Source organism: Cynocephalus volans, chromosome 10 (genome assembly GCF_027409185.1).
Source record: "Cynocephalus volans isolate mCynVol1 chromosome 10, mCynVol1.pri, whole genome shotgun sequence".
Taxonomy (NCBI): Eukaryota; Metazoa; Chordata; class Mammalia; order Dermoptera; family Cynocephalidae; genus Cynocephalus; species Cynocephalus volans.
In genome coordinates this window covers 88,325,811-88,352,439 of record NC_084469.1, presented here as the reverse complement: position 1 = coordinate 88,352,439, position 26,629 = coordinate 88,325,811, and the positions used below count along the sequence as shown (strand labels likewise).

The following is a 26,629-nucleotide window of genomic DNA, read 5'->3' as shown; positions in this document are numbered from 1 at the left end:
AGTGGTGGAATTACAGGTGATTTTTTAAAAAATCCGTTTACTTATCTGCATTTTGTGTTTTTTCTACATTGAACACATATTGCTTATGTATTTTTAAATATGTTTGTTTGCTTAAGCAACGTTGCAAATCTCTGGTAGTATAGGATTGGATGTAATAATTTAATGCATATCATTATCAAAGAAAACAGCAGTCTTTCTGAGAGAGTCAGAAATCAGCAAACTTAGGAGTAACTTGGCCCTTCTTTGGGGTGAATGAGGTGTGGAGAGTCTGTCAGGATATGTCAGAGGCTTATTTATATTTGTTAGAAAGATACTAAGTTCCGGGCTGGTCAGTTAGCTCAGCTGGTCAGAGCACAGTGTTATATAACACCAAGGTCAAGGGTTCAGATCGCCTTACCAGCCAGCTCCTCCTCGCCCAAAAAAAGATATTAAGTTCCTCTATAGGAGAATGGACATAGGCTTTTAGCCCTTGTTTATATGAGGAAATATAAATAGTATGTAGTTCTTGGGGGAAAATGTTGATCTTTACTTACAATAACAAATGCTAATTAAACCAGTCTTAAGATATCATTCTGTACTTAATGTTATAAAATATATATTTTTAATTACAATAGTTGCTGGTAGGAGTATGGTCTGCCTGGTCATCATTGCTGGTGATTTCTGGGTCCTTCCTGGAGTCTTCTAGAAAGCAATTTGACTTTGACACAGCATTCAGACCATCTGACCCAGTAGTCCCGCTCTTGAAAAGTTGCTGTCCCAAAGTGCTGAACTCTGGCATTTTTCTGTAGCAGCACTAAGTGCCTGTTTTCCCTTCTGCTGTGCCCAGTGGGATTACCCACCAGGATATCAAGAGGGCATGCGAAAGCTTGTTGAAAAACGTAAAGTGCCAAACAAACCCATTCACCTAGTGAACATTATTGGGGGCCTTGTCGCCACGTGTAGGCGCCACCATAAATGCAAAGCCATCTTGTTTGCAGGCAGGACTTGCAGGGATCCCCATCCTTGGGATGCAGGCCTCATGCCTCCCACATGGGCCAGGGAGCATCACAGGCTTCCGTGATGAAGTCAAGAGCCTCTCTGACTCTCAGATGGTATCCCTTAGGCCCACCCCTCATATTTGTGAAACCAGGATAGAAATACAAATGGATGCCACATACTGTATGTCCAAATATTTAGAAGTTATAAGCTTTTTTTTTTTTTTTTTTTTTTTTGGCTGCTGGCTGGTGTGGGGATCCAAACTACAAGTTACAAATTAAGCCAACAAACTGTTAATAAAACGTGTTCTCTCCTCCTGCCTTGACCTTTATAATGGCCTGAAAGCCAGGCTCAAGCTTAGAATCCTCAGACCCCTCAGATTGCAGCTGAAATGTAGGACATGCAGGAGCTACTATCATCCACCCTGGCTCCAGCTATTACTAAGGATCTGTGTGTACACTCAGATACCGCTGTCCATGCAGGGAGGTGCATGGGAGCTGCAAGGATGCCTGAGCAGGATGCTCTAGATCTTGCATAACCAGGGTGGACATGTCCCCTTGGCCCTGCAGGATCTTTGCCCCTGGGAGTACCAAGGCTAGCTCTAACTAGCCCAGATCCAGGAGTGGTACGCTCTGCTCTGTTCTGGGACTGGCCAGTAGTCTCCTACACCTCATGACAGCCTCCCACACCCACCCCACCCCATACACACTTGGATAGGGGAAGGACTCCGCTCTGCTTTGGGAAGTTTGTACCGATTACCTATGGCTACAAATCACTTTAAAATTCCCCAGGTACTATTTCACCATCTTTCATTTATCACATTTCTGTGGAAGACACAATAGCCCTAGATACTGACATCTTCATTTCTAATCCTGCCTCTAGGATGAGTTTTCCATGTAACCTGGGGCAAGTTATTTAACTCCGTGTCTTATCTTTCCCTTCTGGAAAATCAAACTGTCACCAGTAGCCTGCCTTAGAAGAAATGCTCACTTTTACTTTTTAAAAAACTTTAGTATCTAAAATAGTTAATTTATAGTGTGTAGTAGGTCATCTCCCGTCTGGTTATTGATCTAAATCATTCAGCTTCAGATAACATCCCTCTTGGATGTACTGCCCATTCCGTTTGATTTGGAGAACAGCATTGTGCATTCATATTGTTATTTTTAATTTCGTAATTATTCAAAATAGTCAAGTTACAAGTTTATTTGTATCTTGGCACTTGTTCCTTGGATGTGATTGAAGGAATTCCATATCCTACAAGAATAAAGATGTGTTCTGGAAGCCCTTACAACCTCTTACATTCCTCTGGTCTGTGGGGCTCGGATCTTCAGTTTGTGCCCAGGAGGGTCCCCAGCATACTGGTCCCTGCTCTCACCCCTCCTCAGCTTTTGGCTCCAATTCTGCCAACAGTCCTCACACGCAGGGGAGGGAAACCAGAAGTGGGGGGCGAGGAAAGGTGGGGAAGAACAAGTGGCAGAAGGGAGATTACTTGTGATTAGTAATACTGTTTGCAAAAGAGTTTTTTTTTTAAATTTTTCTGTAAAACAGAAAGCCCACTTATTTTTGTTTTCACCTTTCTCCTTAGGCTACATGTTTGGAAAACGAGAAGCATGGAGTTCTCAACAAGATTGTAGAAGGTAATATTCGCTTGGGAAAGTTAGAGGAGAAAGTCAAGGTGAGTGGTCATTAGCCTCAGAGATTTCATTTCCAAATGGCAATGGAAACTTTCTGGGGTCGATTTTTGTGTTTAAGAAAAAGACGTATTTTGATAAAACAGTGCTATATAAGGTTTCACTGGCAGAAATAGCACCTCTCAACTCATTAAATAATCTTTGGTTCATCCACACAGTAAATTACTATGAAGCTGTTTTTTTAAAAAAAAGATATGAAGAAATCTCCAGGCTGTTTGGTTAAGTTAATATCCAGGCTTTATAATCAAGACCAGCACCGTTGGCTTAGACAGCAGTGTTGACCTGCTCCTTTCTTGCCTTAATCCTGATTGTGCCCTGTAATTTCTGTGCCCAAAGAAAGCCATTTTCATTGTACCTGCTGTCCTGCCCTAAGCCACCCCCTCACCTGACCTCCACTCTCCTCCTCATAGGCTGTGTCTGACTGTGGCCTTCCAGCCTGCAGCCACAGCCTTACCAACCAAACTGGTTTCTATTAGGCAGGGGCAGGGAGAGCAGCAGCAGGCTAGGGGCCCAGGTGGAGGGCAGGGAAACTGGGGACCTTACAAGGGAAGGTACTGTGAGGGCATGCAGCTCCAAGCATGAGGAACAAAATCTAGACCATCTCGGTCAAGTGTATGTATGTGTAGGATGATGGTTGATCAGGCTTAGAGTGGAGAAATTGGTTGATGGTATTTAATATGCTGGAAAATTCGCAAACTAAGAAAAACTAAACATTGGCTGGCTTGTGTGTAAATACTTGTGGCATCAAGTGAACAGTATATATATAGGAGAAAATGTATGTTGGGAATTTATTTGTTTTGTTTTAGGGAACATAAGATTTTGTCCTGAACTATTTATTTTCAAAAAGTTAAATGAAACAAAACATAACTTAAAATTGCTCAGACCCAGATATGTGTCCTAATGCAAAGAATAGATTTGATTTTCCTGTGTTTGTCTATGTTTCCTAGATCTTGCTTAAAGAATACAAATATTAGTTTTTGGAAGCTGCTTGGCACTGTAGGTCTTGATTTCCAGGTAGTACAAGAGAGATGCTGTCTGAGTGGTGATCTGGTTTCTAGTAGGGTCTGCCACATGCAGCATCTCTGAGCTACTCCAGTGTGGATTCTGGACCTTGCCAGTGAAGATCACCCCCCTCTAACTAATCCAGGGAAGACTGGCATACCCACCAGAAAGAACATCACCACTCCCATTTATAATGGGCAGTGGCCCCTTGTGGTCAGGGTATCCTTCCCTATGTGGACCAGAGCAGCTCCACTCTGATTCTTCAATTTGGGCATTTAGGCATGATGCTATTGAAAGAAAGGGCTCCTTTGCTAAGAGAAAAAAGTGAAAGTACCTGCATTAGTGCCACACTCTCTGGGGCTTTTGTCCTGTGGCTTCCAGTGATAGGAATGATTTAGTTTGAATATATAGTCTATGGAGTTGTGATGACTTCATCATAGATTCCTAGCAGGTATCTTAGTTTCCTATGAATTTCATATTGTGTGGTATAAGTGCTGTATCACAGAATGTTCATTGACTATCTGACTCAGTTTTAAAGTAAATGAAGATATGGTAAGTTTAAAGTACACTTAGTTATAATCTGAACACCAAGCAGGATAAATTAAAAAAAAATCTGCACTTGGACACATTGTAATGAGACTGTGGAACACCAAAGGCAAAGAGAAAGTGGTCAGAGGTGAAGGTGTGTTTTTACCTGTTTTGTTCCTACAAGGTCAAAAATTAAGACATCTGAAAATACAGAATGTTTGGCAATGACATAGGGCAGTGGGAACTTTTCTACATTACTGCTGGAAATTGGGTCAAACCTTTAATAATGTAGGACATTCACATAGCTTACAACCCAGCCATTCTTCCTTTGGATATATATTCTTGTAGACCAGGAAACTCTTGCACATGCATACTAGAAACCATGTAAAGAAATGATCATACCAGTATTGTTCATAATAGTCCCAAATGAAAGAGTCCAATATCCATCAGCAGAACAGATAAACTGTGGTGCATTCATAAAAAAATACCTTATAGCAATAAAAATGAACACATTATATTTACAACAATGTGGTGATGGGTTCCGATCCCTGTACTGGTTAGTTGCCAATAAATAAACAAACAAACAAACATAAATAAATAAAAAATAATAATGTGGTGAATCTCACAAACATAATATTGAGTGAAAGAAGTACAACCCAAATAAGTACCTATAATGTGATTGCATTTACATAAAGTTTAAAACAGGCAAAACTAATTTGTTTGGTATATATATATTGTAAAATTTTTTTTTAAAGTAAGGAGATGATTATTGCAAAAAAATGAGATTAATGGTTATATTTAAGCATAATTAGGATAAACATTATCAGGATCCTGGAAGGCCTCATATCATAATTATGATTATATATGATCATTAATCTCATAATTAGATATGAGGGCTTCCAGTATCCTGATAATGTTCTATTAACATAGATGATAGTTATGTGGTGTTTGCTTTGTTATTAATAACTAAATTGTTTATATGTTTTATACACTCGCCCCCAGATATCCACATCACCTTATCAATGAGGCATACCTTAACTATTGAAAATAGCTGTTCACCCACTCTTCCACACGCCTGTTTCTCATTACCTTGCTTTATTGTTTCTTCCATAGACAACATCACTTTCTAACAGACCATGTACTTTATTTATTATGTTTATTTGTTATTATCTGTCTCCCCTGACCAGACTATAAGCTCTGCAAGGGCAGAGAATTTTGTCTGTTTTTGTTCACTAGTATATCCCTAGCACCTAGAATAGCACCTGGCCCATAGTAGTCAATAAATTCAGTAAATATTTGGGGGATGAATTAGATAATATAAATTATTTTTAACACTCAACAAACCAAAAGCAATGTACAAAATAATATCTCAACTCTGCATCACGAGGGCTAGAAGGAATATGCCATACTATTAATGATGGAAATCTGCATAAATGTGTTATGAGTAACTTAATTTTCCTCTGTGGGGTATTTTCTTTTTTTCCTTTTATTTTTTCTGGTTTTCCTGCTGGTTTTTCTTTCTGAAAGAGAAGGTGTGATCTTCAGAGTAGTTGGCCTTGTTTTGAGAATCTGTGTCATTATCATTCATTTGAATACAGGTAGTAAAAAGAGCCTACCCAGGGAAGAAACCTATGGATCCAGTTTAGACAGGGCAGGATCTCTGGGGCAGTGAAGAGAAGAAAAGACTTGAGGAAATCCAGAAGTGACATCTCAGGAAACTCCAACAAAATATGACTTCTAAAAGTGAGGACATCACCTTGGAAGTTAGGGGCCATGATGAGATCTGGGAAAATCAGGGCTATAGGCAGAAGCCCTTCCAAACCAGGCTGGATTCAGAGAGCCAGAGAAGGGGCTACAAAAGGGGTGATGCATAAAGCTTGAAGAAGTATAACTTTCCTACTGATGAAAGCTGATGAAAACTTACCAGAAAAAATGTTGCCATAGCGATCAAAACTGAAACCTATAGTCCAAAGTAAACTGATAGGAAGATAGATAAGTAAGTAGGTAGATAGATAACTAGAGATAGCTAGGTAGATAAAACTCAATAAAGCTAGGAAGAAGTACCACAAAGCAGAAACACAGGAACCTCAAGAAAAGATGTACAGACAGGAGGATGTGAAATGGAACTGACACAACACAGGAAAGAAATGGAACTGACACAACACAGGAAAGAAATAGAAGGTAATTTCAGAAATGTAGAATAAATTACAAGGAGAAAGATATTATAAAAGCACAATAATGGACATAAAAATAGAAATGGAAAAGGCAAAGATAAGAAAATAGAAATGAAGATGTAAAAAGAAAAAATCAGTAGAAAGTGAGATCCAATATATCTATTGTTAGAGTCCCCAAAGAAGAAACCAAAACAATGGCTTATTTTGCTTCAAGCCATAATTCATAAAAACTTTTCTGAAATAAAAAAAGACTTGAATATACATATCAAAAGGACACATTATGTATTTAGGAAAAACTGACCCAGAATGGACCTAGAAAATTGACACTAAGACATATGGCTTTAAAATAAAGAAAGAATGCCTTGCATACCAAGGACCAATACATAAGTAAGAGAAAACCACGTTGGCCTCACATTATTTAACAACAACCCTGAATGCCAGGGAGCCGAGTGCCATCTATAAATACTTATGGAAAGAGAGTATGAGCCAAGGATGTTTTCATATAACCAAGCTGCCCTTTGGACAGTTTTGAGCACATAAGAACTATGGGAACATTTTTTCATAAGCCTTTTCAAAGGATCAATCAACCCGAATTGAGAAAACCAAGAAATGATTAGGAAAACATTGACAAAATTAACTTGTAGTAAGCAAAGAATATGCATGTGAACTAAGTGGAGGTAGGCTTATAGAATAGAATGTAAACGTTTTCTGAAAATATAGAAATAATACAACAAAGGAAAAAATGATAGGCAAACAGGGAAGGAAGGTAGAGAGAAGAATAAACTTGCTGATTACTTCATATGCAATAACCAAGAGTCAAAGGATATCATTTAAAGCTGAAAAATCAAGTAGTAGGAACTTAAGCATGTTTAAGGTGAGCAGAGGGAGGAAAAGAGTGAAAAAAAGGTGGTTGTGAGCTAACATTATTGTTACTTTTGGTAGAGAACCAAAGAATACTATCTAAAAAGAGGGGACTAAGGACATGTAATATAAAGGTATAAGAACAAAGGTAACTACAAGAATCAAGAGATTCATTCCTAAGTAGTAGAATTACAATAGCAAAAAAGAACACAGAAAACAGACTACATTCATTATCATCCTTAAAAATATATGGAAATAAAACATAAAACAAGGGTATCATATAATTAAATCAAATTCACTTACTTAACCCATTAAGGAAAACAATATTTTTTAGATTGGATCATAAAGCAAAATGCTATTTCACGCTAGATACAAGAGACAACCTGAAACAAAGTGTTTCAGAAAGATTTAAAATAAAAGGATGGGTGAAGATAACCCAGATTTAGGCAAATGAAAAGAAAGCAAAGGTTGAAATCTTTATATCTGCCAAGGTAGAATTCAGGCCAAAAGCACTAAATGAGATTTTTTAAAAAAAGAAGAAAAGGGAGGCCTTCATAATTCTAAAGGCTACAAATAATAATATATAGTAGTTGTGAATATCTGTGTACTAAATAACACAGCAGCAAATTTATTAAGTGTAAACTACAAGAAATACAAAGGAAAATGGAAGCTTAGTAATATTAGGAGCTTTAATCCACCTCTCTTAGTCTAAGACTGATCAAGAGGTTAAATAAAAATAAGTAAGCATATAGAAGATTTAACAACATAGTCAATAAAGTATAGTTATAGATATATAAATAACAGTCACAAAAATTGATCATAGGCTGGCTACAAAGGAAAGCTCAGTAAATCCCTAAAGTAGAAATACTGCAGACATTTGTTGATCATAAACGTGAAAACCAGAAATGAGCAAACAAAATCAGAAAGCAGAAAGATTATTTCACCTGGAAGTGTAAAAACTGCACACCAAACCAATTCTTGGGTCAGAGGGAATGTATAAACTGAATCAGAGTTTCCTTAAAAAATGGAATCTATGTGAACTACATGTCAGAATCTGTGTGACAACAATTTTAGAAATGCTTAGAGGGTAATTCAGAACCCTAAATACTATACAATAAAAATGAAAGAAGAAAATTAAATGAATTAGGCTTTTATCTCAGTCATCAGTTTGACAGTAGAGAATAACAGACCTCTTTGTGTTCTTCTATGAGGTTTCCTTGGTAAGGTAGAACAATGCTGACAGGTGTCAACATTAGTTCTTAAGTTACGTTGATCAGGGGATAAAAATTGTCCTGGATTCCCAATGAAGAAACACTCACATGTCTTACTTCCTGTCCTAGTCCCAGACCTTGTAAAGGTGAACCCACTTGGGCTGGCTAGGGGAGAAGAGGAAAGTTTGTTCCAGAAGAAACTGGCTGAGGGATCATAAGGAAAGGGAAGAATCATCACTTGTTGAAACATAGGTTGTTTATTTTTTCCAGGTCTGAGGAAAGAACAAGGTACATATAGGGGGTCATCAGACAGGGAGGTTCTGAGTCATGTACAGCTTAGCTGTTCAAGTTAATGTACAATCATTTTAGTCTTCCTAATAAAGCCGCTTTCATTTTTATAAAATATTGTCCTGAAAAAGTTGCAGAAGTAGGTTAATTTGCAAGAACGTCCAGTTTGTTCTGTGGTGGTGATATCTTATGTTTTAATTTTATCTGTAGCATATACTGATATCACTTTTTATGACTTTTATGATCTAGACTTGCGCTGCGAGATCAGACTTATCTAGGGAGTACTCAGCTCAGTCGGCTCTGACAGTGCAAGGCGTAGGTAGGGGACGCCCCCAGGAAGCACCATCCGCCTGGGCAATAGGCAGCATCCCCTTGCTTACTGAGTCCCTCCCTCTCCCTCAGGGGTATAAGAAACGGGCAGCACTGAAGCTGGGTCACATCAGTCACCGTCTGCTGGAGCAGCAGGAGGACTTTGCTGGCAAGACAGCTCAGTACCGTCAGGAAATGAGGTACCTCCATCGGATCCTGCAGGACAAGCAGGAGGTCCTGGACAAGGCACTGCAGCAGAAAAGGTAGGACCAGCCCAGCCCCACGTAATATAGGCCCGCAGAGTATGTTTGATTTTTGAGTGTTTGATAGAATTTTCTGTTAACCCTCTGGGCCTGTTTTGTTTGACTGCTGAATTTTATTTTTACATTTTAGTTTTATCTGAAAATATTGTTGGCCTTGATTTTTATTTGCTCCTCTTTTTCTTTATTCTCACTTTTAAAAATTCCTGTCATTTGAATTGGACTTCCTAAATTAATCCAGTCCTCTAATTGCCTTTCCAATTTTTCCACTCTTTTCCATCTCTTTGATATTTTTGTTTTATTTCATTTTCTTGGGAAATTTTATTCATTTTTTATTTAGTGGTTTTTTTTCCTGCTATAATTTTTTTCTTAATTTCTGAGAACTTTAAATTTTCTCATCATTTCCCTTTTGTAAAATCATAATCATAAGATTATGGGTGTAATATATTCTCTGTGGATATAAGGTATTATATCAGTTACACTTTTATCCTTAAAATATATAATAGAAAAAGTATTGCAAGTGTATTAAAAATGTCGGGGACTATCATATGCTTTGTGAAGGTGAACTTGTGGTCCCCTCACATTGTTTTGGTTTCACACTTGTCAGCCTTTTCATAATGGCTGTGTTGTGTTTCACAGTCTGGAATATAAACTGATGCATGCAGAATTCTTGGGTGTGATTTTCTTCAAGTTATAATCAGTGTATTTGATGCTATGCAGAATGCAGTGTCCATGTTTCCCGTCAATCAGATTCTCCTTAATGTCAGGCAAAATGAATTCCTGTCTAACATGGGTATTATAGTCACACAAGTTCTTATGCACGTAAATGCTCACTTGGTAAAAAGTTGGGCCAATACCACGTTTCTTACCAGATGGGAGATTTAGAATTACTTTAATAAAATAGAACTTTTATCTTCACTTTCTCCCTTTTTTCATTTTTTGCCCTCCAGTGGTTTGAAAGTTATATATTCATTTTTCTTCTTTTAGTGGTTACCCTTGAAGTTTCACCATGGATACTTAACATTTTAAAAATCTAAATTTAATCAACATCTCTACATTTCTCTCTTCAAATACAAATTCTAATGCTCTAATTATTTTCCACTCTGTTTATGTGCTGTCATTGTCTAGTGTCATTATTTCTAGATATAGATATATGAAAATGAGAAACAAAGATCTATTTTATATTATTATATTTAGCTCCAGAAGTTAAATGTTGGTTTTTTCTGGGTACAGAATTTTACCTTGACAGTCGTTCTCTCAGCACATTCCATTGTCTTCTCCGTTTCACTGTTGTTGTTGAGAAGCCTTTTGTCATTTTTAAAAATAGTGGTCCATCTCTTCTCTTGCCTCTTTAAGATCTCCTCTGTCTCATTTTCTGCAGTTTCACTGTTATGTGTTTAACTATGGATTCCTTTTTTTTTATCCACTTAGTATAAATTATACTCTGTATCTGTGATTTTGTGTCTTTCATTAGTTCTAGAAAATTCTGTCAATATCTCTTAAAAACATGTCTTTTCTCATTTTTTCTAAATTTCCTTCTGCAGTTTAAATTCAATGTATATTAGACCTTCTCTCATCCATGTGCCTCTCTTTTAAATTTTTCATCCCTTTGTTTTTCTGGTCTGCATTCTGGGTATCATTTTGTTGGTTGGTTGGTTGGTTGGTTGGTTGGCTGGTTGGCTGGTTGGTTGGTTGGTTGGTTGGTTGGTTGGTTGGTTGGTTGGTGGCTGGCTGGTATGGGAATGCCTAATTGGTTTTTAAAATAAGTTCTTGGTCTTTGCTTATTTTTAATTCACCTTTTACTTTTAATACTTCATTCACAGTTATTTTATATTGTTTGTTTAATAATTCCAATATCTGAAATTTGGGGAGAAGGACGTTTAAATCTGGTTTTGTTGACTCTTGTTCTGTGAGGCTTGTTTCTTTATATGTATTGTAATTTTTACTACGAACTCATATTTGGTTGAATTTAATCTGTGGGATCCTGAAGACCTGAATTGAGGCTGTTTTCCTCCAAAGAAAATTTGCATTTGCTTCTGTTCAGTGCCCGAGAACATTTCCAACCTGGAACCACTTTAGTTTTATTATGAATTTTTAAAAATAGGCCATAGTACTTCTTTAAAAAAAAAAAAAAATACAAAAAGAAGGACTGGCCAGTTAGCTCAGTTAGTTAGAGCGCAGTGTTATAGCACCAAGGTCAAGGGTTTGGATCCCATTACTTGGCCAGCCGCCAAAAAAAAAAAAAAATACAGAACTTTTTTTTTTGGATGGATCCCTGGACCTTGGTGTTATTAGCACAATACTCTAACCAACTGAGCTAACCGGCCAGCCCCCACATTTATTCAAGAACAGGCCAGTGCCTACAGTCCCCAAGGAGACTCAGCCTTTCAGAGCAGGTTTCTTTTGAAGATCTGCAATTTTTCCCTCCACCCATCCTTTCTTTGAGAGTCTTTCACATATTTCTACTTTCCTGCCTACTTCTGAGACATTATAGTTCACAGTGTTTCTAGGAATAAGAGAAACATGATACGAGTGAACCCTGAGATTTCTGTCACACATTTGCATGGGCCCAAGACCTACTCTCCATTCTATAAAAATCTGGGTATGGGGCATTGGCTTTTGTCCTCAAAACAATGCTGACATTTTATTTGCCCACCTCTTTGGTTTCAGTTAATCTTCATTTTTTCTTCCCTTAGAGATTTTCTGTTCTTTCTGTTGAGTTCAACTGTACCTTTAAACATGATTGCTGTAATTTATCAAATATCTGGGTGATTTGTGCCAGAAAACAGAAATTTGAGGATTTTTTAGATATGGTTTAATTAAATTGTGCCCAACACTCAGTAGGCATCATGAGCCTTGGAAGGAAGCAACATTTCACAAGAAAAGTGACTCTGGACAAGCAGGCATGTCACTGGCCTCCCTGAACCTCAGTGTCCTGCTTCTTAAACAAATGCTAAGTCCACCCACTAATCCAGTTTCTCGCATTTTCCAGAACCATCTGGCAGAGTCTGTGAAGGAGCTGGCCTCTCCAACCCTGCCACCCTGGACAAGCCTGCTCTTCCTCCCAGCAGAGGCTTGCTCTTCTGCCCCGACACTCCCCATGGGGCTCACTGCCCTGTGAGGTGGTGGCTGGTATCCTGGTCCTTTCCCCCAGGGGACCATTGCCCTGTGAGGACATGGATACTTTTGTCTGCCCCCGTCTCCTCAGCACCCCACATGGCACCTGGCACAGAGTCCTTGCTTTGCCGCCCTTCCCATTTCTCACAAGCCTTGTTTCCCTCTGGGCACTCACCCTCCTGGCACATGGTCCCTGTGTCCTTGGTTATGGGTCCCACTCCTCAAGTTCCCCTCCTTATCTCCTAACTCACTTTTCATGTCTAGGCCCATCAGTGGCTCTGTGGATGGGGCCTGTGAAAGGTCCCTGAGTGTTGGCCAGGTCACAGTGGGGACAGGCAAGGGGGACACAGGAGAGGCCTACTGGGCCATTCTATGTGGGCACCCATGGCTAGGCCATTGCGTTGTAGCATCTGACTGTAGAAATTCTTTGGCAGCCTGTGCCTTTGTATTTTTTTCTATTTCCAGGGGACCTGGGTGCTTCCTTCAACACTGGAGTATTTCCTTCAGACCCAAGCACAGCAGCTCAGTTCTCTGACATTAAACATTCCTTCATTTATGTTCTTGCTATTGTAGCTTTTTTGGGGGAGCAGGGATGGCTGTTGGATATGAAGTTCCAGTCCCTTGATCTTGGTGTTATCAACACTATGCTCTAACCAGCTAAGCTAAGCAGCCCACCCCATTCTTGCTACTTTAGGATTCATAAGGGCTCCATAAATATTTTTTAAATTGTGCTATTTTAAACTTTTCCATTGTTTTATTTTTCAGAGAAATGGAAGGTGAGCTTGATGTTGTTTGGGAGTCTACTTCCAAGGAAAACCAAAGAATCCGAGAACTTCTCCAGGCCACACTACAGAGGACAGGCGTGTGGGACAACACCAGAGCTTTTGAGGACCCCTGCCTCAATGGCGTTCTTCAGGGAGACCCACTGGATGGCTACAATTTTAGCTACTGTGACGTGAATCCTCCTGCCACTACCTACCAGTCTGAGGGAGCCCCTGGGTTAGACCACACAGCCTGAAAGGTCTGCCTTACACAGGCTGGGGAAAGGTAGCTTCTGTCCCCAGGAAGATAGCCAACAGTGCCAAGGGGCAATGCAGAAGCCCACCAAGTACTGCAGGCAAAGAAGAAATAAACTATCTCAGAAATTTTTTTTTTTTTTTTTTAATGGCTGGCTGGCACAGGGATGAAATCCTGGGCCTTGGTGTTCTCAGCACCACACTCCAACCAACTGAGCTAACCAGCTAGCCTGTATCTCAGAAATTTAATCCATTTTTAACATTTTGCTATATTTTAATAATGTGCTGCTGAAATACTTTTTAGCCAGTGCATGTCCTTTGGTCCCATTGCTGCTGAGGCTGGCTCTGTGACACCCATTGTTCAGGTTAATAGGTGGGCTGCTGAGCTGGCCTGTCTCCTGGCTCCTAGATCTGTAGCTGGGAAAGTGCTGGATGAGTGAGTGTAATGGATGAGCCAGCTAGGAGAAGCAGCAGTAATGATAGCTATGTATCTGCTCTGGGTGGTATTCTCCTGTTTGGCAAAAAATAAGGTGCTGGTACTTATGCCCTGGTAAATTGTACAAACCTGTTTTGCCCTCTCCCCTAGCCCTTCTCTATCCTTCTGTGAAGGTAATTTATTCTGGGGCCACATACCCACCCCACCTCTTTGATGAGAGCCCTGGCTTTGAGCACCAAGGTGGGGTCCTTTCCCCACTGCTGACCCCAGGAAACATACCAGGGTATCATGGTTCTGTTCCAGTCTGTGCCACCTCCTCAGGTAGATTATCCCAGCCTCTCAGGACCATTTACTGGGACTTCCTGGTGGAAATGCCAGCTGTCTAGGGCCACTTGTCCCAGACATGCTGGAAGAACTCAGGGACATCAGGCTACAAAGAACCCTAAACTGGGACAGAAGCGGCATAATCCTAGAACACATCCTTTTACAAAACCCCTCACAGCCAAGTCCTGTGTTGTTTCAGGTGTGAAGTAGGCCTCAGTACTGGTCCTTGGTCATGTATAGAAGTTATACATGTGACCTTTGATCTTTGATTGTGAGATGGAAAGTTGAGATAGAAAATCATAGTTCTTTTACATTGTATTAGGCTTGTTCAACAGTTAAGCCATTCTAATTTAATTTTATTTTACAAGGGTTAGAAAGTCTCAACAGGATTTAAAACTGTATCATCACCCTAGGAGATGACCTAGCAAGTAACTTTGATGTTATCTCAAAGGAATTTATACCAACTGTCCAATAATCTGTAGTTAGGCTGAAAGGTGGCAGCAGACCAGCAAGTCTCATGCTCCAGAGGTGGCTTGTCAGCGAGAACATTGCTGTCATCATCATTACCTAGGGCATGCTTTGATGTCCCCATCTTTTTCTGCCTTTTATGAAAGCTTTTTATTCCCTTGAGAAGTGAACGTTCATAATTTCTGCTTTACATTTAGCATACATTATAAACATGGTGACCCCTGAACCACACTGTGGCCAGGGCCAGGGTGCCAGTCCTACAGCACTTGCCCTCTGCCCAACCACTGCTGGGTGCTGCAGGAAATGAGCAGATGAGCTGAGAGTCCAGGTTGCAAAGGAGGGCAAGACACGCAAGGTGGAGGAAGAAAAAGCAGCTGAGAGGCACAGGGAACTTGCACGGTACCAAGAAAGCACAGAGACTGCTGGATGCCTCATGGAAGAATTGGTATGCACTGGCCCTTGCAGAATGGGCAGGGTTTCAGGAGCTAGAGAATGGCAGAGAGGGCTCTTGTGAGCAGAGGCCAGAACTCCAGAGCAGCAGGCAGGTTTTTTGGCTGGAGGTTGGGGTGGGAAATGAGGCCAGACTGGACCAGCGTGAGCTGGGACTGCTGGGAGGGGCTCCTGTTCATTTCATCCTGCATGTTTCCAATCTTGGCAGGAAATTGTTCTGCTCTTTCTTGGTCCTGATAAGGTTTTATATAGCACTGGGAAGTTGGTGTTCAGGTTGAAAGTAACCAAAGTAAAACAGCTATAAAACATGACCCAGGAACTTAAATGAGCCCTGTTGGCTTTGGCATTATTTAAAAACAGCCCTGGGAAATCAGAACTGAGTGGAGAGCAGGCAGGGGCATAGTGTGCATGCAGGAGCCAGTTTGTCATGACAGCCAGTGAGAGCTGTCCTCAGTTTTCAAGCTGACCCAGGCAGAGGAGCAGTGGGATCAGAAGCGACAACTTAACCCCTCAACCTCCGAGAAAGGAGAGACCCCACCTTTCCCATCTTCATTTATTTATGCAGTAAATATACACTGGGTGCTTATCTACGTGCACTGTTCCAGGTCTGAGAACAACAGCAGTGACAAAGGCAGACATACTTACACACCACGCCAGGTGCTGGGAGGGGACCACAGAGCCGTGCACACCCGGAGCGGGCAGGTTATGGGAAAGCTTTGATGTGTGCTGGCACACATGTGTAGGTGACTACCTTTTCAACTATAAATTTCATGAAATCTAAATCAAGTATATCTGATAAAAATCTGGCACCCAATTTGAGTTGTTCTATAAGTGTAAAATATACACAAGATTTTGAAGACTTAGTATGAGAAAAAGTGCAAAATATCTCACTAATAATTTTTATACTGATTTTATGTTGAGATAAAATTTTTTATATATGGTGTTAAATAAAATACAATATTAAAAATTAATTTTGCCATTTTTAAACTAAAAATGTGGCTACCAGAAAATTTTCAATTACATACGTGGCTCACATAATATTTCTCTGTTAGTGCTATGAAGATCTAAGTGTGAAAAGCAAAACAAAGCTTCTATTCATTCACAGCCTTTCAGAGCAAAAAAGAAAAAAATAAGTTTCTAGAAGATAATCCATGACTTTGGGTCAGGGAAGGATTTCTTAAGACACCAAAAGCACTAACCATAGAAGAGAAGAGTAATACTCTCGACTGCACTGAAATTAATCTCTTCTCACCCAAGTGAGGGACAATCCGGCAAGTGGGAGCAGCAGCGACAGCTGGTGAGGCCTTCAGTTGAGGGCACATAAAAGGGCTCCTGCAAAGCAAGGGCGAGGACAGCCCGTTGGGAATGGCACAACATTTAACCTCATCAGATAATGTTAGTGTAAGGGCTTTGGGAAAGAATTTGTTGTTATCTGGTAAGGTTGAAAATGTAAACAGCCATTGACCCAGCAGTTCCATTCCTGTATGTATCGTGTGTATGTTTATATTCTAGAGAAACCCCTACATGTGTACACCAAGAAAAAAATACACAAATACAAACATAGTCAGAGTAGCATGTTGCTAACAGCAAAAAAAGACAAACGTCTTTGAGGCAGTGTGATGAATGACATTCAGTGGAATGAACCACGCACATCAACAGATTGTACCAAACAGGGAGGCTTAGCAGAATACAGACAGTATGGTTCCAATTATATAATCCTCGGAAACATGCAAAACTAAGCAATACATACTCGGGATATATATGTGTGCACATGATCTTTTTTTTTTTCTAGTATTTTTATTATTTTAAAAAATATTTTTTTACATTCTAATATGTTGCAGAGCAGTTGGGGTGGAGGGGGAGAGAGGAAGGGGGAAGGGGACAGGGTGGGAGGACAAGGAAGGGGGTAGGGGGCATGGTTGAGGCCCACGGTTCCCTCCTCAGTTCCCCTCACCCCAGCTCCAAAGCTTGGGGCACTTCTGGCAGCAGCTTAGTGGTCGTCACTGGGCTGGATGTGGACATTGGGTCGGTGTGGATGAGGCCCTCAGTCCCCCACTATCCCGGCTCGAGAGCCTGGGGCATTTCCAGCAGTGGGTTGGTGGTCATTGTTGGGCTGGATGCGGACATTGGGGGGACACAGCTGAGGCCCTCAGCTCCCCCACCCCAGCTTGGGAGCCTGGGTTGCTTCTGACGGCAGCTCAGTGGTTGTCGCTGGGCTGGATGTGGATGTCCAGGGGCATGGCTCAGGCCCTCAGGCCACTGCTGCCCTGGCTTGGGAGCCTGAGGCACTTCCAGGGCCAACTCAGTAGCCATTGCTGGGCTGGGTTTGGATGTCGAGGGGGTGTAGCTGAGGCCCTCGGCCCCCCATCGCCCCAGCTTGGGAGACATGGGTGCTTCCAGTGGTGGGTTGGTGGTCATCACTGGGCTGTATGCAGATGTTGAAGGGGCGTGGCTAAGGCCCTTGGACCCCCCCACCCTGACTTGGGAGCCCAGGGCACTTCTAGCAGGAGCCCGGTGGTCATTACTAGGATGGATGTGGATATTAGGGGGGTGTGGCCAAGGCCCTTGGTTTCCCCCTACCCTAGCTTGGGAGCCCAGGGTGCTTCCAGCAGCAGCTGGGTGGCAGTCACTGGGCTGGATGCAGACATTGTGGGGGGCCTGGCTGAGGCCCTTGGCCCCTCCACCCTGGTTTGAGAGCCTAGGAGTGCTTCTGGCAGCAGCCTGGTGGTTGTCGCTGGGCTGGATGTGGATGTGGGGGGGTATGGCTGAGGCCCTCAGCCCTCTCCCTACCCTGGCTTGGGAGTCCAGGGAGTCCTTCTATGTTTTATAGGTTTTCTTTGGTGGTGTTAGACCTTTACTGGTTCATATCAAAATTTTGTCTCTGATCTGTGGGTTTTTTGCTTTTTCTTTCAGTTCTGGGTTGGATTATTAGCTACTTCCACCACTTAAAATCCGCACTGGAACTAATTTGTCCATTGCTTACTTTGAGCCCTGTGGTTGAGCTAAAGTGCTGCTTTGCTGCTGATTCCCCGAGGAAGGCTTTTTGTACAGCTCAGGTTTTAATTGTTGACCTTGTGAGCACTTCCATGTCTTGTGAGGTCCAGTACACCTGGGTTGTGGGGAAAATCTGGTCTGGGCCTGAGTCATCAAAAAACTGTACCCCCTCCAGTTCCATATTCCTGACCAGTCTCCAATGAGTGGTCCTGTGCTGTTAGTCTGATAGCAGCTTCCCTTACAGGTGACTTAACACTTTTCTCTGGCTTCTTTTAAGATTCTCTCTTTGTCTTTGAGCTTTGTCAGTTTGACTATGATGTGTCTTGGACAGGATCTTTTTGGGTTGAATCTGTTTGGGGATCTTTTAGCCTTCTGGATGTGAAGGTCCACGTCTCTCCCTATACCTGGGGAGTTTTCCATTATTATTTTGTTGAACAGGTTTTCTATGCCTTTCCTTTTTTCTCCCCTCCTGGAACACCCATGATTCAAATGTTTGTGTGATTCATGTCTGTTAGCTCTCTTAGATTTTCTTCATTTTTTAAATTTATTTTTTCCCTTTATTTATTTATTTTTTTTGCCTGCCTGGGTTGTTTCAGAAAGTCTATCTTCAAGGTCAGAAATTCTTCTGCTTGTTCTAGCCTGCTGCTTAAGCTCTTGGTTGTGTTTTTTATTGAGTGAATCTTTCAGTTCCATGAGTTCTGCTACATTCTTTTTTAAGCTGTTCATCTCTTTGTCAATTTCCTCCTTCATATCCTGGATTTTTTGTTTTTTTCTCATTTCATTATGTTGTCTGAGTCTTCTCTTATCTCAGTGAACTTCCTTAAGATTGTTGCTCAGAATTCCTTTTCAGTCATTTCAAGGGTTTCCTGCTCTGTGAGGTCTGGTATTTGAGAATTACTGTATTCTTTTGGTGGTGTCATATTGTCTTGGATTTTCATATTTCTAGTATCTCTACGTTGACATCTGGTCATCTGGTAGAGCAATTGCTTCTTCTGTTACTTTAGTGGGCTTTGAGAAGAGAGGTGTCCTCTTTTTTTTCCAGTCTCTGTTGGTGACTCTCCTTGTGTCAGTGCAGTCAGGTGTCTGGAAGGCCACCTGCATGGTGGCTGTGGCTACTGCTGTGACATCAAGCAGCTTTTGCAGGAGCTGTGGCTGTGGTTGTGGCTGTGGTGGGCCACCTACACAGAATTGGTGTTGTCTATTTTTTTTTTTTTTTTCTTTTTTTAAAAAGATGACCAGTAAGGGGATCTCAACCCTTGACTTGGTGTTGTCAGCACCACACTCTCCCAAGTGAGCTAACCGGCCATCCCTATACAGAGATCTGAACCTGTGGCCTTGATGTTATCAACACCACACTCTCTCAAGTGAGCCACAGGCCAGCCCTAGAACTGGTGTTTTCAGCATGCTCCTTTACTGCTTCTGGGCAGAGGGGGCTACCCTCAGTTCCTGCTGTGTGTGGTAATATTACATAGAAAAGCAAAATAATCATAAATGGAAAATGTAGCTCCTGGTTACTTAGGACTAGTGGGGTGGGCTGGTGTGTATGGGAGGGTGCAGTCAGGGAGGGACATAAGGGTGACCCTCAAAGGCACTGGGAATGACCTGCTCCTTGAGATGAGTGGTCAGCACCTGGACATTTATCATGTGTATGTTTTTGTTTGTTTGTTTGGTGGTTGGCCTGTAGGGGATCCAAACTCTTGACCTTAGTGTTTTATGTTGTTATTTTTAAAACATACATAGATATCATGGGATGACTTCTTTTGTATGTATATTTAATTAAAGAATGAGTCAAGATTTTCATAATGAAAAAGAAATTCTAGGGCTGGCTGGTTAGCTCAGTGTGGTGCTGATAACACCAAGGTCAAGTGTTCGATGCCTGTTACTGGCCTGCTACAAACAAAGAAAAAAGAAATTACAGTGAATCTATTCAGAAAAGCAAATGGGACATGAAACTACAGAGGCAAATCTTTCAAGAAGTGCTGTCTAGTTGCAGGGAGAAGTGAGACAGAGCTGACAATTCTGTGGGGTCAAGGGACTTTGGGGAGATAGATGTTTGTCCTGCAGTGAAAATGAAAGAGCAGAGTAGGAGACCGCAGGAAAGAGAGGCCTGAGAAGACAGGAGAGGATTCCAGGCAGCCTCCAGCCAGCACAGGGCCCTTCAGCTGAGGTCCCAGGAGAGAGGGTGGGGCCCATGGCCCAGATCCTCCATCGCGTACAGATTCCAGAAGATGAAGGACTGCCCAGGGTGGGGCTTTGCAGACAAGTACAGTGGGGCAGGGGAGGGGACAAGGGCGTGCCTGGAACAAAGGCCATAGGCCATGGAGACAGGTGCGGGGTTCACTTGTGATCTCAGTCAGCCTAAGAACTGCCACAGGGAAATCCCTGCCACTGGAATGTCCTGCTCTGAGGCAACCACTTTCCTCCTCTTTAGCTATTTCTTCTGGAATTACCTCTATCATTCTTGGCAAACAGCATATCCGTTTAGTCCCTTCAGTCTTCCATCAAGCCCTAGATTCACCAGTAACCCTGGGCTGCCCAAATTCTGGGGCCAAGTGGGGAAGGGGCCTCTTCTTTCAATAGCGCATCTCTTGGGCCTTCCACGGGGCCTCTTTCTAGAAGGAAGAGAGGCCCAGGCTGGTTGCCTGGCTCCATGGTGTGACCCAGCCCTGTTTTCACCCCGCCCCTCTCCCCTCTTCTCTCTTCTGGAGTCGGGGTGCCTACTGTGCCTTTCTGTCCTGCAGGAGACTCCACCCACTCCTGTGTACCCTGTCAGCCAACACAGCCGCCTTCTCCATCTCCTGTCCGCCCTTCAAAACCGGTGGACATTTCTCATTGTGCATAGGACCTTATTATTTATTTATGATTCTTTAGTGGGGTCCGCAGAGGGGGTGGGGAGACACATGTCCCTCTCCCAGTCAGCAGGCCCCTCGACAGCACAGTCAAGGCCTGTCTTCCATGGAGGGCATGGATTTTCCAAGGTGTGGGGGCTTCAGAGCTGTGGAGCTAAACCGAGCTTCCCTTCAGAATGGGCCACTTACTCCTTAGCTGTGGGGTCTGCTGGGCATGGGGGACACAGTGAGGACGTCTGGGTGGGCTTTGGGGAGTGCACATTCGGCACGGAAGGCAGACATTAAACAACCACCGACTGTGTGTGGACAGGTGCTGGGCAGGAGAAGCTGTTGTGAGGAGCGAGTGAAATGATGTGTGTGAAGGGCTGAGAACCACAGAAAGTGCTTCTGCAAGGAAGGGCCTCCACAAGCCGAGCATGGATGTGTTAGGTGGAAGAGCTCCTGCACAGGCCCCAGCTGAGGAGGGGGCAGGAGGTCACCTCGCTCTCTGCAGGCCCGTGGCTCTCTGGCCTGCCCCTGGGCTGCACAGCACTCACGTGGTGTCCAGGACAGATATACCGTTTTCAAAGTGGATCCTGCAGAAATGGGCAGAACAGGGCAGGAGCCAAAGCAGAGGGAGAAATGGGTAGATTCCAGAGGTTGAAAAGACTGGACCTGAGATGAGCTGGGCCAGAGCACAGCAGCCAAGTCTGCGCCAACCAAGAGACAGACAGACAGACTGACAGGAGAGTGGCAGACTCAGCTCCCAGGCCTTACAGGCTCCTGACCCTGATCCCACCAGCTAGGGACCCACTTGTCCCCCTCAGTCCTGATGCTCGGCTCCCACCTTGTCCCCCAGAACCCCCATAGGCCTGGTGCCCCACAGAGTGCTCCGTGTGCTCCCACCCAGCCATGTGGGCACAGCCTGACAGCCGTAGGTGGGGGTCAGCTTAGGGTCCTTGAAGTCAACAGAGTCTGCGAATTGCTGCTCTCTTGGCCAGATGAGCAAAATTATCTGGAAAAACTTACCAGACTCTTGCTGTGGCCTCCTAACAAATGAGCTGCCTCCGAGCCCCCACACCTGCTCCTCCATCCACTAGAATAGCCCTTTGGGGTCTGGGCTGAGAGGGCAGTTCCCTTGGTGGACTGGCCGCCAGGCCCATGTTGGGTCGGATCCCCAGTTCTGTGCCCCTCCCCTTCCTCAGCACTGCTCTACTGTCCTGGAGGGGTCCAGAGCCTCCCCCAGCTATACAGTCTGAGGCAGGGCAACGACCTGTGCCCCTCTGTCCTCGGAGGACAGCATGTCTGTGCACGCAGGGGTGCGTGTATACAAGCATATGCGTGTAGGGGTGTGCATTTAGGGTTTTAAGTAAGTTTGCACTTAATGGTCCTTAAAAGGTGACTGCTGAATTTAGCTCACCAGGCTTTCCTTCTGCCATTGTGCAAGGGGCACACAAAGGCAGTTTAATCAAAGAAACCAGCTGTTACATAAACAGAGAAATTTCAGTAAATGTATAGGCAGTTCATGATAGTTAGAATGAACCATTCACTAAACAGAGGACAGGTCTTTGCAGAGCCACCCTGCGTGGTGTGTGATTCGTGCACTGCACAAAGGGACCCTATCAAGGAGTAAGGAAGGCTGGAATCTTCATGGAGGAAGAGGCACCTTGCTCTTATACTGTCCCCTCCCCAAGCTGTGAGTCCACAGCACTGTCCTCTTGAGGTTACTCCTTTTTATTTATCTTTTTACTTATTAGGGCTACTCCTTTTTATTTTTATTTTTTAAATATATATATATAGTGTGTGTGTGTGTGTGTGTGTCTTTTTGTGACCGGTAAGGGGATCGCAACCCTTGGCTTGGTGTCGCCGGCACCGCACTCAGCCAGTGAGTGCACCGGCCACTCCCATATAGGATCCGAACCCGCGGCGGGAGCTCAAGCGCTGCACTCTCCCGAGTGCGCCACAGGGCCGGCCCAGGGCTACTCCTTTTTAAATTGCACAGAAATAAACACTCATGGCCCTGCATCTTTATGATTTTCCACTCTGTCATAGTTATTATTTACTGTCATGGGATCAGGCTTTACTTTTGGAGACCCTCACATGTTTGAAGGGTGTTGTTCTACGTAAATTTTGGTCTTTGTTCTTAAAATGTGGACCAGTCACGCCTGTCCTTCCATCACCCTTGAGGAACCCATGCTGGGGCTTGGGAGTAGGAGATCAAACACATCCCATGGCTTTAGTGTGGGAGATGGTTCGTGCTCAGCACTTTGCCCTGCCTGGGAACACCTGGACCACGTGGGAAGCTGTGTGACAGGAGAGGAAAGAGCCAGGACGAGGCATCCTCAGGGCTTTTGTTCACATCCAAGGAGGAATGCGTGGAGGTTATGTAACAGCTTCTCTTTTTGGAACAATATTTTATTGAAGCATAACTTACAGTAAAATGAAACTCTGAAGTGTGTCATAATGTGTTACTACATAACCACCACCCCAGTCAAGACACAGAACACATCCAGTGAGTCCCCGCAAGGTTCCCGCCAGATCCTTCCTAGGCCCTGCTCGCCCAGAGGCAGCCACGGTTCTGATTTCTACCACCAAAGCGTCCTCTTGCTTGATCTAGAACCTCATGGAAATGGGACCATCCAGAATGCACTCCTCTGTGTCTGATCCTTTTGCTTGACACAACCGTTTGACATGCATCCGTGTTGATGCATGTATCAATATAGTTCATTCCTTTTTATTGCTGAATAGGATTCTACTATGAATATATGTACAACTTGTTTATCCAGTCTCCTGTTGATGGACATTTAGATTGTTTCCAGTTTGAGGCTGTTACGAATCAAGCTGCTGTTAACATTTGTGTATACAGTTTTGTGTGAACATGTTTTCATTTCTTTTGGGTAAATACCGAGGGGTGGATTTGCTGCATCATGGGAGTGTTGCTACATCATGTACATTTATGTAAGAACCTGCCAGCAATAAGGACAAATACTGTATGATTTCACTTATTTGAAGTATCGGGAGTAGTCAAATTCATAGAGACAGAAAGTAGAACAGTGGCTACCAGGATCTTAGGCAAAGGAGGGAACAGGGAGTTGTTGCTTAATGGGTATAATTTCAGATGGGACAGATGAAAAAGTTCTGGAGATGGATGGTGCTGACGGGTGCACGACATTGTCATTGTTCTTAATGCCACTGAATGCACACTTGAAAATGGTTAAAACGGTAAGTTTTATGTTATATAGACTTCATCTCAAAAAAAAAAAAAAAATCTCCAGGCCTATTTCTTGTGCGTTTGTGCCATTTCACATTCCCACCAACAAGCACTGTGAGAGTTCCAGTTGCTCCACATCTCACCAGCACTCGCTGCTGTCTGTCAGTAATGACTGTGAGAAGAAAGAGATTTAAGGAAAAAGTTTTCCTAGCATTTAGCCCCTAGAGCCCAGCCAGCAGTGGACCTGGACCCTTCATCCACCTGCACTGTCAGCAAGAGTGAAAGGCCCGGTCACCAGTGTGGGTGGCTCAGGAGTGCTCTCCTTGGGCCTGGGGTGGGCAGCCCTTCTGGTAGGGAAGGTCTGTAAGTGCCAGCCAGGCAGCAGAGGTGGGGGTGAGCTAGAATGCAGATCACACATTGGAAGGCTGAGCCTCTTGCGATGTGCTGAGCTGAAACTTGAATCCACGTGTAAAGACTAGAAACATCATCCACCCTAAGCACAGCTGGGCAGGGCTGGGTGGCATGGGAAGGCTTGCCCTGCCTGGGTCCATGGGCCACTCTACTCTGTTCTCACCGAGCTAGTGTCAGCAGCTAAAGAGCAGCTGACGGTTGGGAGTGGGGAGAAGGGAGTGTGTGTGGCTGCTCTAGCTTCTCCTGGATTTTGAGTCCATGGCACCAGGTGGATGAGAAACCTGCTCTCCTTCCAGTCCTCCCAGGCTTGTCTCTTCTCCCTTGTGACAGGGGGGTGGTGGTTTTGTTGGAGGTGGGGAGGAAGGGCAGTTCTAGTTTCCATATGTTTGCAGGGGCTGTTGGGCTACTTTTTCAGGCCCAGAGTGTCCAAATAGAAGGACAATGGTAGTTGGAGAGGACCCAGGCTGGGCTGATGAGGTGGACTTCAAAGGTGAGGAATCCATGAGGCAGCTTCCTTGAACTGTCAAGGCACCTGCTACTGGGGGTGCCGAGGTTGGCTCTCCGTCTCTGCACTGGGTGCTTTGTGCCCCGCTCCCCATGTTTTCCAGTCCACTCGTGTGACAGCACTCTGTAAAGAGGGCACAGATGAGAGAGTAGGAGCACAGGGGGCCACTGAAGTGAGGGCACCTGCGCCTTGAGGTCATCAGGGGCATCAGAGTCCTGTAGCATCCGGTACTTCACCTGGTTAGGAGAGTCCTGGGTATTTTATTGAAAAAGAATTATTTGAAAATGAAGGGTCTATATGTAGTATAGACACCATACCAGAGCTGGGTTGCAAACAACAGAAACGATGCTGCCTAATGTTAAGGGAAAGAAGGAAATATTTTAGAAATGCACACTGGCGACTCACGCCGTGCTTTTGAGAAGGACAGAAACAGGATAGGCCTGGGGGATCCTAGGAGTTGGACACTGTCAACCTACCCTGCGCTTTTACTCTCAGGATACAAAATCCTGGGAAAGGGTGTCCTCCTGGCTGAGCTGGGGCCCTGAGCCCTCCCTGTGGCTGGACAAGTGGGATTCTTTGGTTGGTAGCTACCAGGATCCCACAGAAAGGGGAAGTCCCTCAAGCAGTGGGTGCTGGGCGGACAGAAACCAGATGACCCAAACGATAACTAATAAGGATGTTTGTGCAGAACCCTCCTTCCCTGACCTCACCAGCTACCACAGCTTTTCATCATGGTCAGCCACCAGGGTTGAAAAAGGGGACAATGAGAATGATAGTGACGAGGCGTGGGATTAGGGAGCAATGCCAGAAGTCACGTTTTGGGGAAAAAATGATGAAACTGATCCAGTACAGGTTTCCCCTAATAGGTTATCTATGAACAACTGCACTACTTGGAACTCATGAAAATGATGGGCAAAGTTCTAAGGCAGGATCGTATTCCTCCAATAGTTCTGGGCTAGAGATATAGACGTAGGTTGTTCCCCGATAAGAGTTTTGAAATTATGCTTTCCTTGCTAATTGTTTTATGGTTAGACTGTAAGTCCTTGACACTGAAAGACTTTGCACATTCCGCTGACTGTTCATGAGTTCTGGCTGGAATTCAGGTAGGAAAGGGAAGACCTGTCATACCTGTGTTGTACCAGTTACGCCTGTTATACTTGTATTTTGGGTCCCCCACAAATCCCAAACTATTGTCAGCAGCAGTGGGAAGGAATCTAAGACCAAGAGAACTTAATGAATAGAAGCAAGTTTGAAAAGTCCAAGGCAGGTCTGGAATAAGTTTCGAGTGGTAAAGGAAGATTTAACCTCTGCCTGAATGTTTGCCAGAGATCCTGTCTCTGTCACGAAGAAGGTGAATCAGAGGACACCCAGATGGGTAGCCCAGAGGCTGCAGAGAAACAGATTTACACTGCTGGGTTAAACACGGCCTTAAAAACCATTACAGGAGAAGGGAACCGAATACGCTCCAAATATAAGATAAAATAAAACGCAGATGGTATTAATATCTTCAAATGGCAAGCATCTTTGCAATCAGGAAAAGCATAGTTTGAAAGTGAAGGTCAAGAGCTTG

At 43.4% G+C, this 26,629-nt stretch overlaps 1 protein-coding gene and 1 non-coding gene across 2 annotated transcripts in view; both read left to right on the top strand.

The window, feature by feature from the left end:
* Positions 1-13,571, top strand: part of CEP89 (centrosomal protein 89) — a 64,509-nt gene extending 50,938 nt beyond the window's left edge. Inside the window, exons 17-19 of the mRNA XM_063112186.1 lie at positions 2,561-2,650; positions 9,133-9,302; positions 13,182-13,571. Of these exons, the coding sequence (XP_062968256.1) occupies positions 2,561-2,650; positions 9,133-9,302; positions 13,182-13,434 (513 nt within the window). The 3' untranslated portion in view covers positions 13,435-13,571. The remainder of the gene's footprint in view (positions 1-2,560; positions 2,651-9,132; positions 9,303-13,181) is intronic.
* LOC134389822 (small nucleolar RNA SNORD22) lies at positions 8,530-8,655 on the top strand. Its single transcript, XR_010024786.1, has one exon. It is a non-coding gene; the product is annotated as a small nucleolar RNA SNORD22 (small nucleolar RNA).
* Positions 13,572-26,629: the final 13,058 nt, after the last annotated feature.